Here is a 15934-nt window from a genome sequence, read left to right as displayed (position 1 = left end):
GCTTTCTGTGGCTGCCGGCGCTGAAAATGCTCTCCCCGCTAGCCCCAGCCCGCTCTGGGCATTAATTTCATCACACTCCCTCTTTTGTGGGCCCGTGTGCGCGCGCATGCTGATATCCTTCCAGATGGGCCCCTCTTCTTCTTTGTGCTGCTGAATCGATGAAGAGGCTTCCTTCAGTTCTCAGACTTTTTCAGAGGAGCCTTTGGAAAGCCGATCTCCGGTCACCGGCCCGGACCCCTGACCCGAGCCAGATCAGTCATCCTGATTGCCTGTGAGCTGGGAAGACAGCTTGGGAACACCGTGGCTTTCGAGCAGCGGAGGCCTCTCGTTTCAGCTCAGCCGGGTGTGAATCTGCAGCGGCTCCTCTCCCCACTTCCATCACTGCCTGTCAGGGCATTGTGCGGAGATGTGACGGAGCCCTCGGCTCGCCGAGCGGCTTTGGTGACCAGCAGAAAGCCTTCTGGCATCTCGCCTCGTCTGACGTGCTCGCGGCGCTGCCGGTCTGGCACTTGCGGGGAAGTTTTCCAACAGCAGATGTCCCAAAGTGGCAGATTTTTTTTCCTGTTGACGGGAAGAAATAAAAGGACACTGCATATTTCAGATGGTTGACGCCCAGAGACGCTCTGCCCCTCCTCGCACAGCAACTACATATTTTCCTTTTGTTTGAGCTTCCTTAAAAAAAAAAAGAAAAAGACAAAAAGCAACCAAACCTGGGAAAGCTGCTGGACCGAGCCCTGACCCTGCTGCGCCGCACCCTCCGCATCCCGGGGGGTGAAGCGGTGGGCGAAGGCAGGATGAATTTGTCAAGAGTGAAGATGAAAACGGATGCACAGCAGAGGTACCAGCTGGGATGATGCTGGGGTTCATGTAACTCGCTGCCAGCTCCTGGCCTCCTCATCGCAGCTACCGGCGTGCTTCAAAGCTCACGCCGGGGCTTGCAGGGAGCTCGGCAGCCGCCTTTAGAGGACACAGAGAGGCAAAACCCTTACTCTCATGAAGCTGGTGTTTGGATGCTGGGCATTCTGCTCGCCAACTTCTCCACAGTTGGTTTGTGCTCCTTATCCAGGTTTGTAGGCAGAGCCAAAAATCCGGTTGTTTTACTGACCCCGTTGCCTGCACATCGTTCCAGGTAACGGACGACCAAGGCTCCTACTGCACGGTACGTCCAAACACAGCCTGGTAAACCTCAGTGAAAATGAACTTTTCAAAGCCTGAAGCAAGTTTCCAGCCACCTGCCATGTCCACTTTGCAGAAATGTATTTTATTTATTTCTTCTGACTTGACTGTGCGTGACAGTGTTACTGGCCGCCATGAGACCTATGCAGAGAGGCAGCAGGGATGTCCGAGGCACTGCCCAGCTCCGGGTCGCAGTGGCCAAGTGCTGTCCTGCACCAGGACCACTGGCATCCAGCGCATCGCCTGGGTTGCACAAGGCGAGCTTTGCTCAGCCCTTAATCCTCCCAGGAGAGAGATGTCTTTGGCCCCAGCATCATCCTGTTGCCATCAGGCTCCTTGCACCGCTTTCCAGCCGGGATCCCCTCTTCCCTCCTCCGCATCTTCTCCTCTCTCCATGTAAAGCAAAGAAATACTCTTGGAGGCAGTGGAACCTAAATAGTCCTCGTTGTTCCCGGGCTGCTTTGTGCTTGGGAAGCTTAACGCTGCTCTCGACTTGCGCGCCAGCCCAGCCGGGCTGCTCCTGGGTGCCCAGATGCCCAGCGGCCGCGTGGAAATAATCCCTGCATTGACGGGGCAGAAGGAAGCGCTGCTGCTCCCTCCGCACATCTGCTTTACGCCGAGCTGCAAGTGCGGCGCGGGGCGGCGTGACCCTGCCTGCTGCCATCTGTCCTCGCAGGCATCAGCCCTGGTTGACACAGTTGAGCCACACATCGGGGTCCTTCCTCCCTGCTCCCCCCCCCCCAGCTCTGCCTTTCTCCTTCCATTTAATCAGACACGCCGAGCCCGTGGCTACGAGGGGAGCTTAGGGCTGGTTCTCTAAAATCACCGTATCAGCTGAAACCATCACATTTGATATTCCATTTACAATGTTTCCAAGGAAACAAAGGCACAGGACATAAATAGATGACTGTTAAACATTTGCTCATTCACCATGGCCCCGATAATTTGCAAGGCAGAAATATGAATGTTAAATCAACAGCAATAATAAATTTTAATATAGGAAGACCAATATTTTTCTGCAATTAGAAGCAGCATTCGTTCTGACGTACAGGCAGGCAGTGGCAAGTTATTTATCATTTCCACTTTCTATGTACAATTTTTCATTTACATAAAAGGCAGCTTTGACTGTGACTCCCAAGAAGCCGTGAAGTGCCCCTTGCATGAGCAGGGGTGCAGTCAATTCCGAAGTCCACCTGGAATTCACTGCAGGAGAAGAAAATGATTTATTTCTCCCTAGAAGGAAGTGGGGGCTGTGGATTTGGCTAGGTTCAGGTCATTTCTTGCAGAAATATGGCAACCAAAACCCTCATGCGAGCTGTGGCGTAAGCCAACGAGATGATGCTGAAGCTTGGAGGCATCGTGGTCTCCCAAGCTTTCATGCCAAGCCAGAAGCAAACCACAGTTCAAACGACCTGGGCAGGACTGGAAATACAAATACGCAAACAGGGATTAATCCAGAGTGGTGCATGCAGGATGATGCTCTGGAATGGAAGGGGAGGCAGTGGTGAGCAGTGTTTTATTCAGTGCTGGGGGGTATATCCTATAGCTTATCTATAGGACTACAAGAAGGGCTTCTTCAACTACATCAGCAGCAAAAGGAAGGCTAGGGACAATGTGGGGCCGCTGCTGAATGAGGCGGGTGTCCTGGTGACGGAGGATGCGGAGAAGGCAGAGCTACTGAATGCCTTCTTTGCTTCAGTCTTCAGTGCTAAGACTGGCCCTCAGGAATCCCAGGCCCCGGAGGTAAGAGAAGAAGCCTACAAAGAGGACGACTTTCCCTTGGTCGAGGAGGACTGTGTGAGGGATCGCTTAAGTGATCTGGATGTCCACAAATCCATGGGCCCCGATGGAATGCACCCACGAGTGCTGAGGGAGCTGGCGGATGTCATTGCTGAGCCACTCTCCATCATCTTTGAGAGGTCCTGGAGGACAGGAGAGGTGCCCGAGGACTGGAGAAAGGCCAATGTCACTCCAATCTTCAAAAAGGGCAAGAAGGAGGACCCAGGGAACTACAGGCCGGTCAGCCTCACCTCCATCCCAGGAAAGGTGATGGAGCAGCTTATCCTGGAGGCCATCATGAAGCAAGTGGAAGAAAAGAAGGTTATCGGGAGTAGTCAGCATGGATTCACCAAGGGGAAATCATGCCTGACCAATCTAATAGCTTTCTACGATGACATGACTGGCTGGGTAGACGAAGGGAGAGCCGTGGATGTTATCTACCTTGACTTCAGCAAGGCTTTCGACACAGTCTCCCATGATATCCTCCTAGGGAAGCTGAGGAAGTGTGGGCTGGATGAGTGGTTGGTGAAGTGGATAGAGAACTGGCTGAATGGCAGAACTCAGAGGGTTGTCATCAGCGGCGCTGAGTCTAGTTGGAGGCTGGTGACAAGTGGTGTCCCTCAGGGGTCAGTACTGGGCCCAGTCTTGTTTAACTTCTTCATCAACGACCTGGATGAAGAGTTAGAATGTACCCTCAGCAAGTTTGCTGACGACACCAAACTGGGAGGTGTGGTAGATACACCGGAAGGCTGTGCTGCCATTCAGCGTGACCTGGATAGGCTGGAAAGCTGGGCAGAGAGGAACCTGATGAGGTTCAACAAGGGCAAGTGCAGGGTCCTGCACCTGGGGAGGAACAACCTCATGCACCAGTACAGGCTTGGGGTGGACCTGCTGGAGAGCAGCTCTGCGGAGAGGGACCTGGGTGTCCTGGTGGACGACAGGTTAACCATGAGCCAGCAGTGTGCCCTGGCTGCCAAGAAAGCCAATGGGATCCTGGGGTGCATCAAGAAGAGTGTGGCCAGCAGGACGAGGGAGGTTCTCCTTCCCCTCTACACTGCCCTGGTGAGGCCTCATCTGGAGTACTGTGTCCAGTTCTGGGCTCCCCAGTTCAAGAAGGATGAAGAGCTACTGGAGAGAGTCCAGCGGAGGGCTACGAGGATGGTGAGGGGACTGGAGCATCTCCACTACGAGGAGAGGTTGAGGGAACTGGGCTTGTTCAGCCTGAAGAAGAGAAGGCTGCGAGGGGACCTTATAAATGCCTACAAATATCTGAAGGGTGGGTGTCAGGAGGATGGGGCCAAGCTCTTTTCAGTGGTGCCCAGTGACAGGACAAGGGGCAATGGGCACAAACTGAGGCACAGGAAGTTCCGTCTGAACATGAGGAAGAACTTCTTCCCTCTGAGGGTGACGGAGCACTGGAACAGGCTGCCCAGGGAGGTTGTGGAGTCTCCTTCTCTGGAGATATTCAAGACCCGCCTGGACAAGATCCTGTGCAGCCTGCTGTAGGTGACCCTGCTTCGGCAGGGGGGTTGGACTAGATGACCCACAGAGGTCCCTTCCAACCCCTACTATTCTGTGATTCTGTGATTCTGTGATTCTGTGACTGGTCACTCCCCACAATCTGCAGCAACAAATATAATTTACAGTGGTGTCAAAGCTGTCCCCAGGTTTAGGTAGTCCAATGTGGGCCCCTACCAGAACTTCATTTCCAAAAGGTTCCTCAGGATGCCCTGTTTGTGAGAACATCCTCACAGGACTAAAGGCATCCTAACCATATTGTACCATAACCTGAGCTGCTGCCTCAAGACGGTTTTTGGTAAAAACTTCTCCGATGTCAAAGGCTGCCTTTCCACACCCAGCTCGGAGCTGGACACAGTGTGGTGAGACTTCCCTGCCCCGTATCTTGGAAGGGAGACCCACTGGGTGTTTGTTTATGTGGCCTTGCGTCTGCTGGGTAGTCACAAATTGGATGGCGTTGCTCCAGGCTTGATTTCTGAGGAAGGGAGCAAGCCCCGGAGAGAGCAGGGCTTTCATTCGGGTCCCTGTTTGTGAACAAATGTTATTAAGAAAAGCTGTTTCGCACGCTGAATGGCAAGATGGAGCCAATGTGTTGCACGGTTATTTCTGAGTCAGTATTTGCTGATGTTGTTTTAAAGATATTGGGCAGTGCAACCCCTGGGCTGGCCCTGAGCTTGCTCCGGTTGTACGCAGCCATTGCTGGAGGGTCACGCAGTGCAGAAAGGGCCTTCGGTTCAGCTGCCCGCATGTACGTGGGCTCTGGTTGTCCCTGTGCCCACCAAGGCACTGAACACCCCTCCTGGAGGTAGTGCGGCGATGGGCACCGTGCTCAGGAACGCGCTCATTTGGGGCGTTGGTACGTGGCTGGGTTTTCCCCCCTCCTTTAGGGGTGTTTTCCACCAGGGCAGCCAGTGCCTGTCGTTATCTTGGAGGCTGAACCCAGCTGCTGAGCCTGGCGTGGAGGCCCCTGGCAGCAGGCTGGAGGAACCGTCCTGCTTGCTGCCATGGGGGAGCAAGCTTTGCTGCGCCAACATCAAAAAACGTGCTCAGAGGTTTTGGAGACCAAACCTGCGACTTGCTTGTAAGCTTTGGCTTTTGGCTCGTGGTGATCGTGTTTCGGAAAATGCAGGGGCAGGAGCTGCGGCCATCACCCTGCCGGATAAGTCAGCTGTTCCCAGTGTTACCCTAAGACTGCTCTAATGTGCTATAACGCAATTAGAGCATCACCAGAGGGCTTTCTGGCTGCACTTGATTAGACTTGGCTTAGCAACTGTGCGCGGTGCCTGGATGCGTCTCACTGGTGTGTACTGGAGCTAAGCCAGTTAAAGCTGGTTTTGGTGTATGGATGCACTTGCCACAAAGACGTCTCTGTAGCATGGCTGGCGTCTTCCTGAATTCAGGGCTTCAGATCCTGCCATTCCCCGTGCCTCCCTGCGTCCCACAGAATCACAGAGCGTTCGGGGTTGGGAGGGACCTCTGTGGGTCACCCAGCCCAACCCCCTGCTGAAGCAGGGTCACCCAGAGCAGGCTGCACAGCACCGTGTCCAGGCGGGTCCGGAATATCTCCAGAGAAGGAGACTCCACAACCTCCCTGGGCAGCCTGGGCCAGGGCTCCGTCACCCTCAGAGGGAAGAAGTTCTTCCTCGGGTTCAGCTGGAGCTTCCTCTGCTTCAGTTTGTGCCCATTGCCCCTTGTCCTGTTGCTGGGCACCACTGCAAAGAGTCTGGCCCCGTCCTCCTGACCCCCACCCTGCAGATATTTATTAGCATTTCTAAGGTCCCCTCTCAGCCTTCTCTTCTCCAGGCTGAACAAGCCCAGCTCCCTCAGCCTCTCCTCGTAGGAGAGATGCTCCAGTCCCCTCTTCATCCTCGTAGCCCTCCACTGGACTCTCTCCAGTAGCTCCTCATCTTTCTTGAACTGGGGGGCCCAGAACTGGACACAGCACAGCAGATGGGGCCTCACTAGGGCAGTGTAGAGCGGAAGGAGAACCTCCCTCGCCCTGCTGCCCACACTCCTCCTAATGCACCCCAGGATCCCATTAGCTTTCCTGGCAGCCAGGGCACACTGCTGGCTCATCATTACAGTTCCCGTCTGGCTGTACTTGAACCACGGTCTCTGCAAATCGAGACAGAGAGAATCTGCCTGGTCACAGGATCCAGGGAATGATGCGTCTGCCTCCGGGCTTTTCCTCCCCCAAAAGCACCAGCCCGCAGCTTCCCGGAAGCTTTCTGTGGAAACAGAGCCATGGGGGATGCCCTGCTGTAAGAGCCATCGTGGGGGCCACAGCATGGCTGGAGGGGAGGGAGATCCGCTGCCGAGCGCTCGGTGAGGTGATGTCCCTCTCGTGTCCCCGCACAGCACGCTCTCCATCTACGGGATCAACCAGGCGGACGAAGCCATCTACCAGTGCATCGCCGAGAACAGCGCCGGCTCCACGCAAGCCAGCGCTCGCCTGACGGTCCTGTGGGCAGACGGGCTGCCCGGCCCTCCGCAGAGCGTGAAGGCTGAGACGGTCTCGGCAACCACCATCCAGGTGTCTTGGAAAGAGCCTCTGCAGAACACCAAGGAGATCATCGGCTACGTGCTGCACATTCGGAAAGCCGCAGGTACGGTGCTCTACCCACTGCCCAGAGCATCCTCGGCCGTCCCGTGATTTAGCAGCGCAGCTAGGCAAACCAGGTCTGCTCCGCAGTAGGCAGACCCCCCGTTCTCCATCATCTCCATGTTCCTGAAAAACACGGAGATGAGGCAGTGACGCTGCTGTAAATACCAAAAGGGTGGGGAGGGTGAAGCTGTGTCTTGCTGCCCACGTAGGTCTCTGGCAAAGCGCACAGAAATGTAAGCTGAAAATGATGTGGGCAGATGCATCTCCACGTTAGGGACCAAAATTACTGCTTGCAACATCTGTTTAGTCGCTTTACCTCGCAAAGCCTAACAGCACTCTGTTCTCTCTTTCTTTGCACTTCAGATCCCGTAGAGATGGAGTATCAGGAGGCTGTTAGCAAGAGCACCTTCCAGCAGCTAGTGACTGATTTAGAGCCCTCGACCAGCTATAGCTTTTATATAAAGGCTTACACCTCCCGGGGTGCCAGCAAAGCCTCCGAAGTCACGGTGGTGAGCACGCTGGGAGAAGGTAAGGAACGCTTTGTGCTTGGACCATCAGATGCTGAAAGTGGCTGTGCGTAGCAGCAGCGCTGGTCACCCCGATACCCACTCCGGAGCGCTTTGGCACGCAGCCTGTGGTGTTGATGTTCCTTGTTCCTGCTCCTCCACATACTCTGGGATGTTGTGTAAAATTCACTTGTATCGTTACACGGGGGTCGACTGAGCGCCTGAAACGCGGCATTGCCTCTCACAGCTGGTGTTGCAGCGGGGGGTGAGCGCGAGGCTGGCTGGTCTCATGCATTGCAGCTGCTCTGGGCTTCTCCTAGACTGCTTGCTAATCCTGCTCAAGCAGCGTCTCGGCATCCTCCAGCAGCTCTGGTACTCCTGGCTCTTACTTGATAGGTGCTGCACTTTTAAAAATTTGACTTTTTTCTGCTCTGCCCTGGAGAAATCACACAAGAGCTGAGCTGAGCTGACCTACAAGTCCCTCCCGTGGAGCAGCCTTCTGTTTCAGTGGGAAACTAGAGCGATCTCCAAGGCTTTTTGCCTGACTTGGCCTCCCAGGCGTGGCCACCAGTTAGCTTCGTTAGTAGGAAAGTGGGTGCTCCGATGCAGGACCCTTGCAGACAGACACCAGACAGAAGCCGCAGCCCCACCGTGATCTGTCGGCTGGCATTTTAGGAACGTTTTCGTAGAGACTCATGTGCCTCTCCAGCACCGCTGAATCCTGGCTCGTCTCGCATGCTGGGACTAATTTCTTAGGAGCATTGCATCGTTCTCATGAACACTCGGTAATTATGAATTTGCAGCAGAGAGGGGCTTCGGTGTGAGGATGTTCTTTAGGCTCAAATGAAAGAGTGCGTTGACTTCTAGGTGGGGGATCCAGTTCTCATTCCGTTTTCAGCCCTTGCAGATGTTTACTACAGCATTTAAGCAATGCCACCAATAAATCCTCGCCCTGCTGGGTTGTTACCCTGCAAGTTTATTTCCCTTGGTACTCCGCAGGGAATCGGTCACCCTTGGAGTTTGTTTTCCCTTCCAATTTAGAGACAGAAAGAGGGACCTAAGGCAAAACTTGAAACTCCTTGACCCGATACGATGAGTTCAGCTACTGGAGCTACAAGCCAGCCATGCTTCACAGAGCTTGGTGGTTTCTGCAGAAGTCTGGGTCAAGCTAGAGAGAACTTTTTGTCATTATTGCCTTCAATCACGACAGGAATAGTTAGGTATCTGGTAATGGGTTCATAAATTTCCTGGCTTTCTGGAGTTTCAAGGCGTCACTGTCCTGCTCTGCTATCCTTTAAAAAAGGCTGGTCCTGTGTAGCAAAGCTTCAGCAGTTAGCTCCACGTTCAGGATGGACAAGCTGGCTCGGTTAAGATCGCTCAACCCCAGCTTGTGTTTGCCTTGTAGGAAGATAAAAAGAGATTTAAAAGCCCCAGTTCTGGCTTGATTCGTTTGCTTTGCTTCACTCGAGTGCTTGTTGCCATCCGCTCGCAGAGGAGAGAGAGGGTCAGAGAGCCAGGAGCCAGTGGCTTTTGTCACCAAATCAAGGTTTCACTGCAGATTTGCCAAGCCGTTTCACGCCATGCCTTCCCGAGGTGCACGGGGGACCTGTGCCTCTCCTGGGCTCGGGGAGCCCCGGATCTGTGCTAACGGCCTAGAAAGGGACAGCGTTTGCCATCCCTTGTGCCGTCCCGCTGCCGTGTCCTGCCGTGTGTGGATCCGGCAGCCAGGTCCGGCCAGGTCCAGCCCGCAGAGATGCTGCCAGCTGGAGACCAGTCTGAGTGACTGTGTTGTACTGGTATTGTCTGGAGTAGGAATATGCTGAAGGTACTGAGGAGCAGGGCCGCTTTCGGCTCGGGGCGGTCAGCTTTTCAGGGCTAGGAATGTGCTGAGAGCGCGCTTGGCTGAAGCCTCCAACACCTTCTCGAAGTGCCGTGCTGCTTCCTCTGTGCCAGGGATAATTCTGGATGGAAAGCAGAAGGGAAGACGCCGTAGAGAAACTACTCAAGTGAACCTTGTCCTCCATAAACCTCTCTCGCTAGGAAGGTCCTCCCGTCTCGTCCCTGTCGTTCTCCTTTACGCTGTTTCACAAATGCCGTGGTATTTTAAATCTCAAACTCTCCACTTCATTAAGCAGCGCACACTCCTTGTTCTTGTCTTTTAATGCTTTTTAGGGTTTTCTCCAGGACTTTTTGACATTTCTCTAGGATGAAGACTGTTCCTTTAGTCATCTTCGGCTAAAGACGCCTTCAAGAAGAAAGTTGAAATGACCTGGGGAAAATTCCAAACAGCACGGAAGAGGAAAACAAGTATCCCAGCCCTTAGCATGAGGGAGATGCCTCACTTATAGTAGATCCATATTGTGTCTTATATATACTTCTGTGAAGCACCTATAGACTGGTGTGTGTACGTATATTTATGCACACACGCAGATATACTCCATTTGTATACACTTCCTTGTGTAATAACTTTATAAAACAGCACATGCATTCTGCGAGTGCATACATATAATCAGTATTATACATATATATACTCAAAGTTTGAATAAATACTATATATTCCATACTTTGAAGGAGAGATATTCTTGTGGTTTTTATTAAATGTAAGGCTCTGCAACCATAAAATAAAGCCAACTCTTCACAAATCAGGCTGGCCCACATCAGTGTTTCTTTGTCCATGGGATAGTGCGATTCCCCTTTTTTGTGGTGTTTTCACCCGTGATTTGGAAAATGATGCTTTCAGCAAGGGCCCAGCTTCTGAGAGGGGGGATCCATACAATTCCTAGCTTTGGCCTAGAGGGAATTGGGAGAATTAGAAAGAAAGAGTATTTAATTGGATTGCAAAAATACGCAGCCTTGGGAAGAGTGGTACATTCCGGTATAAACAGAATTTACTCTGTTTTGCACCCAGAAAATGCTAAGCACAACCTTCCCATCCATGAAATGCATATCGGAATAAATCCTAGCAAGAAGAAGTAGTTCAGCCCCTTTTTTCCCCCCACTGGCAGCACTCAGGCAGGATGGGATCACAGCAACCTGACCTAGGACAGCTGCTCTCTGAATCTTTCCTCCTGAATCCGCATGGAGATGCTCACAAGTCAGCAGGGACGTGTTCCTCTCCCCATGCTTGTGCGGAGGGCATTGGGCAAAGCTGGTGCAACCTGAAGGACAGCATCGCTTGGGGAAGAGACAGGATTGCCCAGAGCCTCCTGCTCACCAGGAGAGAGGTCTTTCCTTCCCCGACATCTCCTCGTGGGAAAGCTTCAGCTCTCCGTGCCTGGGAAAAGGCAAACTGTTGTGCTGTGCGATTTTGCCTTTCCCATTAAATGGAGGAAGGGCCCTTTTTAGCTCTCGTCACTCTTAGGTTGACACGGCCACATTTCATCTGCTTCTCGCCATCGCTCATGAAAGGGCTGTGCTGAGCTCTCTGCCAAAGGACACCGTCACGGCCGGGTCTGCACTGCTCAGCCTTCAGAGACCCTTTGGGGAAAAAGGCGGCAAAAAAGCAGCATCGGTCCAATGCAAGCCCAACAATCCTTATATTTAGGAATTTCTGAGCTTGTAATTATGTGGGATTGGAAAAACAGCTCTGCCTCAAAGCCTGGAGGCTGCTGGAGAAGCAGGGCTGTTGTTCTGCTGGAAATTTTTGCTGCAGGGTTTAGCCGAGCTCGCCGCTTAGTGCAGCAGTGCCCGAAAACCCTTCTCCCTCCCAGTGCCTGCAGCGCAGGGTGCTTTGCACCTTCCGAATGGTGCCAGAGGCTGGGGAACTGATGGGAGCATTTGGCCTGGGGGTGTTTTGTGCAAATGAGGTGGAAAAAAAAATAAAATCATCAGTGATGTGTCCTGCTGAGACACATCTCTGCCTTGGTATGAGAAAGGGAGGGAGAGGGGAAGGAGGAGGCTTGAGGGAAATGCGGTCCTGTGTGCCCCAGTGCTGCGCAGGGCTCCGGAGCAGGGTTTGTGCAGAACCAGCTTTGGAAAATCCAGATATTTACCTCACAAGAAAATTGGCTTTGGTGGGCAAATCGTTGCCGCTCGGCCCGGGCTGATGGGGCAGGATGGAGCTGGGCAGCTTTTTGGGGAACTGGGGAGGGAACGGCCACGACCCTCCTCTGCAGCACACCCCGAGAACACGGGCAGGGCTCGGGGGCATTGCCTGGAGCCAAAGGCGTCTTGGTGGACTTTGACTTGGGCCTCGGTGACACCGGGCAGCAGCAGGGACATCTCCCCAGCTAAACCCCCGTGTGCCCCTAAGGCCAGGTAAGTGCCTGCCTACTGACAGCCACCGCTGCGCAGGGGTCTCGGGCTGTTAACGAAGATGCCCTGGTTCTCTCCTAAGTCCCCAGCACAGAGTCACAAACCTCCCTCCTAAAGCCAACAGGGAGAACAAGCTCCCGCGCACCCTGCAAGCCAGTGCAGGTACCCAGCACGCTTTTAAGACGGATGTCTCCAGCTCCATCCCTTCTGGTTGCTTCCTCCCTGGGGGATTAATCACTCTGAAAGGTCCTCGCTACCCTCAGGGCGAGGGCACAAAAGTGGAATTTGGGAATGCGCTGCCGAAGTCTCTGCATTCCTGCCCTGACCCGAGGGGACTGAGCATCGGGTTGCAACCAGGGTGTAAAAGTCGCCTCTTTGCTTGCTGAACCGAGCATAGGCAACCCTTGGAAACTCCTACAGCTCCCTGAAGAAGTTCAAAGCTGTTAAGCCAGGAGCTGGTCTGATCTGATTTTTCTCAATCATCTCATCCAGCATGTGTTTGGGTGCAGTGACCGCAGGGAAAGGCTGCTGGGGGGTTTCTCATCACGCAGACTAAAAAAGCGCATGCAACCCACTGTCTTTCTTCTCTCTGTTTCAGTCCCAGCCATGCCATCCCTCTTTATTAAAGTCATTAACAGCACCGCCGTCCAGGCTACGTGGGAGCCCTCCATCAAACTGGGCCAGCACGAAGGCTTCAAGCTGTTTTACCGCAAGGTCCACCTCTCCCAGTACACAGGTCCGGTGCTGCTGCCCAGCAACGTGACAGCGTACAACATTACCCACCTGGGTGAGTACGGTGACAGCTTGAGCCGCGTCCCCTCCTGACCCTGGGAGAGCCTGTCGAGGTGAGCAGCCATTAAATGGGAGATGCTGCAGCTCTCCTCCAGGTTTTCGGGGTGCTTTCCCAGTAGCTGGTACTTGTTCGTGGTATCTTGTGTGTGTTTGGCATTTCCTAAGTGAGCATCACGCGGGGAGATAACGCTAACGGCTAAGGCTGAAACGCCCTTCTTGTGTCTCCATCGAAACAGATGCGGCGGTGGTTTACGAAGTCAAGCTCCTCGCCTATAACCAGCACGGGGATGGAAATTCAACCGTTCGCTTCGTGTCCTTGAGGGAAAGTGTGGAGAGGACAGGTGAGACGGGATGTCAGTCTCGGCAGTGGTTCGTGAAACCCACTCTGCAGGGAGGTGGGGAGGCCTGACAGACACCCAGGGCTCTACACCCCTTACTCATTTTCAGCCTCTCGTTTGTTTTCAACACCACAAATAATGACGAAACGAAACTCTGCGGGGCTGGGACCACCTGGTGCTGGTAGGGGTGGCTTCCCTGCCACCTGGCTTGCACCATCCCCATTGGCCCTCGTTAGTATTAACGAGCCGACACCTCTTTGCAGCACAGATGAACCTGGTGACTATTTCACTAAGGGGGGGGAGAGGACAAATCAAACGTTCCTGTAATGGCCAGTTTTGTCCCCTGAGATTGAGCTGGAGGTGAGGCCGTGAGCGTGAACCAAACCCCCATGCGTAAGCTAAGAGCTGCCATCCTCGAGCGAGATGTGGTGCCCCGAGCATCTCCGCTCTCCTGGAGCTTCCCTGCATATTTTGACCTTCACTGGTGGCAGCAAGGGAGGGCGCGTGGCTCTGGCAAGAGGGGCTGCGGAGCATGAGCACTGCAATAGGTGGCAGAAAAGGGGAAATCTCTAGAGGGAATCTCCAACTGATCACACCTTTCATATTCATCTATGTGTAAAAAACATCCTGCTGCTCTTGGAAGCTTTTTAAGCCTTCCAGTGGGAACATCTTCAAGAGACAGTTATTACTCCTCTGTCTGTGCTGGAGTAAATACCGAGCTCGCTGGCATCTGCCTGCTCGGTGCTTTCCGTCAGGCGTCCGCCTGCTCTGGCAAGGTGGCCAACTCTCACCTCCCACCTCGGGCATGGGGTTTTGCAAAAATGAACTTCGGAGTCTTTTTCATTCATTAGTTGTGGCTAATAACAGCAGCCCGGGTAATTGGGCTGGCTCTCTAGGGACCTCCCAGTCCTGCGCTTGCTGGGACTGCCTTCCTGGGGTGCCAGGAGCAGGGGAGCTGCTTTGGCAGGCAGTGACCCCCCACCTCCTCTCCTCTGCCCCGTACACGGCTCCCAGCACCACCCAGGCGCCAGCTTTTGCTCTGGGCTCCCCAGAAGCTGGAAGACCAACAGTCAGACAGCACCACTGACCCCCTGTCCCCCTTCTTCTGGCAGTGCTGAATCCTCCTTGCGACTGCATGAAGGACGAGCAGAACAACAAAACCTCCACGACCGGCATCATCATTGGGATCCACATCGGCGTCACGTGCATCATCTTCTGCATCCTCTTCCTCATGTTTGGGTACAGAGGAAGGTAGGGGTTGCTGGCGTTGCTGCTGACGAGGGGTGGTGGTCCCCAGTGCCGTGTGGGTATCCCCATGTGGGGTCTCGCACCCCTGGCACGATGACGGGCTCTTTGCCATGCGCTTCTCAGGATTCTCATCCCGTGGTGTGCGATTGCACAGCCCGGCTCCCGGGAGCACCGGGTGCTCTTGGCAGCACGGCTCCTGCCTCCCTCCCAGGCACCCAGACCCAAGGGGCTTCTCCAGATACACCCCATCAGCTGCGGTCCCCGTCGAGGGACCTGGCATTTCCCAGGAGCGTCCCTGTGGCAAGCCCTGACCCTCCCTGTAAACCAAAAGCCCTTTCACGGCGAGGGAAGAGACGTGACTTTATAGGAGGGGTTTAAGGAACGAAGGAACGAAGGAACGTAGCCCAGGGATAAGGCAGGCTCGGGCTCAGGGGAGGGAAGGCGGCTCGGCACCGGCTTTGCTCACCCTCAGGCTCCGTCTCGTCGTTTTTCAGGCTGCTGATGTGCAAAAACGTGCAGGAGCAGCTGTCGACCCCGCAGATCCCCCGGAGCCAGCGGAGCACCACGGGCCACGTCCTGAACGGGGCCGCTCGCAGGGACAGGGACGACCGGGACTTGAACGGAAAGCAACTGGATATGAACGAGCTGGAGAGGTTATTCCCAGCATCCCCGTCCCAGGAGCAGCAGGACAAGGGAATAACGGTGAGTCCAGCGGGACGGGAGCATGCCTGGGAAATGCAGATGCGGCTGCGTGTCTAAGAGCATCGGTGACCTGCCACCGTCATTGCGTTGTCCCCTTCTCTCTCTCCAGTCGGCTCGCGGCCCGCCGGCCACCCACGACGACACCCAGGTGTCCACCCTCCCTCTGGACGAGTTCAGCATCATCGAGGAGCAGCCAGACCCCCTCCCGAAAAGCCCCCACGGCGGCAGCCCGCCTGCTCCAGCTCCCGACCACGGTCCCGCCAATGAAGGATAAAACTGCCAGGACTCGAAGCCTCTTGTAGGAGTTACCAGAAACCAAACCCGCGGCTGGTGATGTCTTTACAACGAGTCGTCAATCTCAGGTCAATTGAAGATTTCTACGGTCTGATTGTTATTTTTTTGTTTTGCTTTATTTTTATATATATATATATATAAATATATATATATGTATACAGCCTTTTGGAAACTCTGTGAAGTTTATCTTTCTGACCTCTCTCGGGCTTCTCGGCGCATTTCTGCCGACGACGGCTTTGTCGAGGCTGGTCACGATGGATTTCCCCCGCAGCTGCTAACTAAAAGACTCCTCGGCAGAGTCTGGCAAACTCTCCCGTCTCTGACAGACTGGGGATACGGTGGAGCCTCCTTCTCTTGGCATCCCAGACTTTTTCCTGATCAGCAGCTTTAGGACTACTTTTTGGATCTATTTTTTATTTCCAGAAGACTGGATTCGGAGAAATCCTTCTAACTTGACTCCAAAAATCAAGGCCCGGGAAGGTCGTCTCTCCCTGGATTTGATGATTTTGTACACTTATGCTATTTCTCAGGATACTTTTTTTGCTGATATTGACTCGAAATAATATGAAAAAAAAGAAAAAAAAAAAAAAGAGTGTGTGTGTCAAAGGATGCCTGCCTGAGGGCTACTGAAAGACTCGGACAGACAACCCGAGTGAACTCAGAACCTACCTCAACCGGAATGAATGTCTTCTGGGAAGCAGAAATACCTGCGTCTTCCTTCG

The 15934-nt window shown here is 53.9% G+C and overlaps 1 protein-coding gene across 1 annotated transcript in view; it reads left to right on the top strand.

Annotated features, from left to right (window-relative positions):
• IGDCC3 (immunoglobulin superfamily DCC subclass member 3) overlaps window positions 1-15261 on the top strand; it is a 110230-nt gene extending 94969 nt beyond the window's left edge. The window contains exons 8-14 of the mRNA XM_075431984.1: window positions 6832-7079; window positions 7442-7606; window positions 12437-12625; window positions 12867-12971; window positions 14081-14219; window positions 14711-14918; window positions 15028-15261. Of these exons, the coding sequence (XP_075288099.1) occupies window positions 6832-7079; window positions 7442-7606; window positions 12437-12625; window positions 12867-12971; window positions 14081-14219; window positions 14711-14918; window positions 15028-15192 (1219 nt within the window). The 3' untranslated portion in view covers window positions 15193-15261. The remainder of the gene's footprint in view (window positions 1-6831; window positions 7080-7441; window positions 7607-12436; window positions 12626-12866; window positions 12972-14080; window positions 14220-14710; window positions 14919-15027) is intronic.
• Window positions 15262-15934: the final 673 nt, after the last annotated feature.

Source organism: Opisthocomus hoazin, chromosome 10 (genome assembly GCF_030867145.1).
Source record: "Opisthocomus hoazin isolate bOpiHoa1 chromosome 10, bOpiHoa1.hap1, whole genome shotgun sequence".
Classification (NCBI taxonomy): domain Eukaryota; kingdom Metazoa; phylum Chordata; class Aves; order Opisthocomiformes; family Opisthocomidae; genus Opisthocomus; species Opisthocomus hoazin.
The sequence above is the reverse complement of the archived record's forward strand: the minus strand, read 5'-3'. Positions and strand labels throughout refer to the sequence as shown.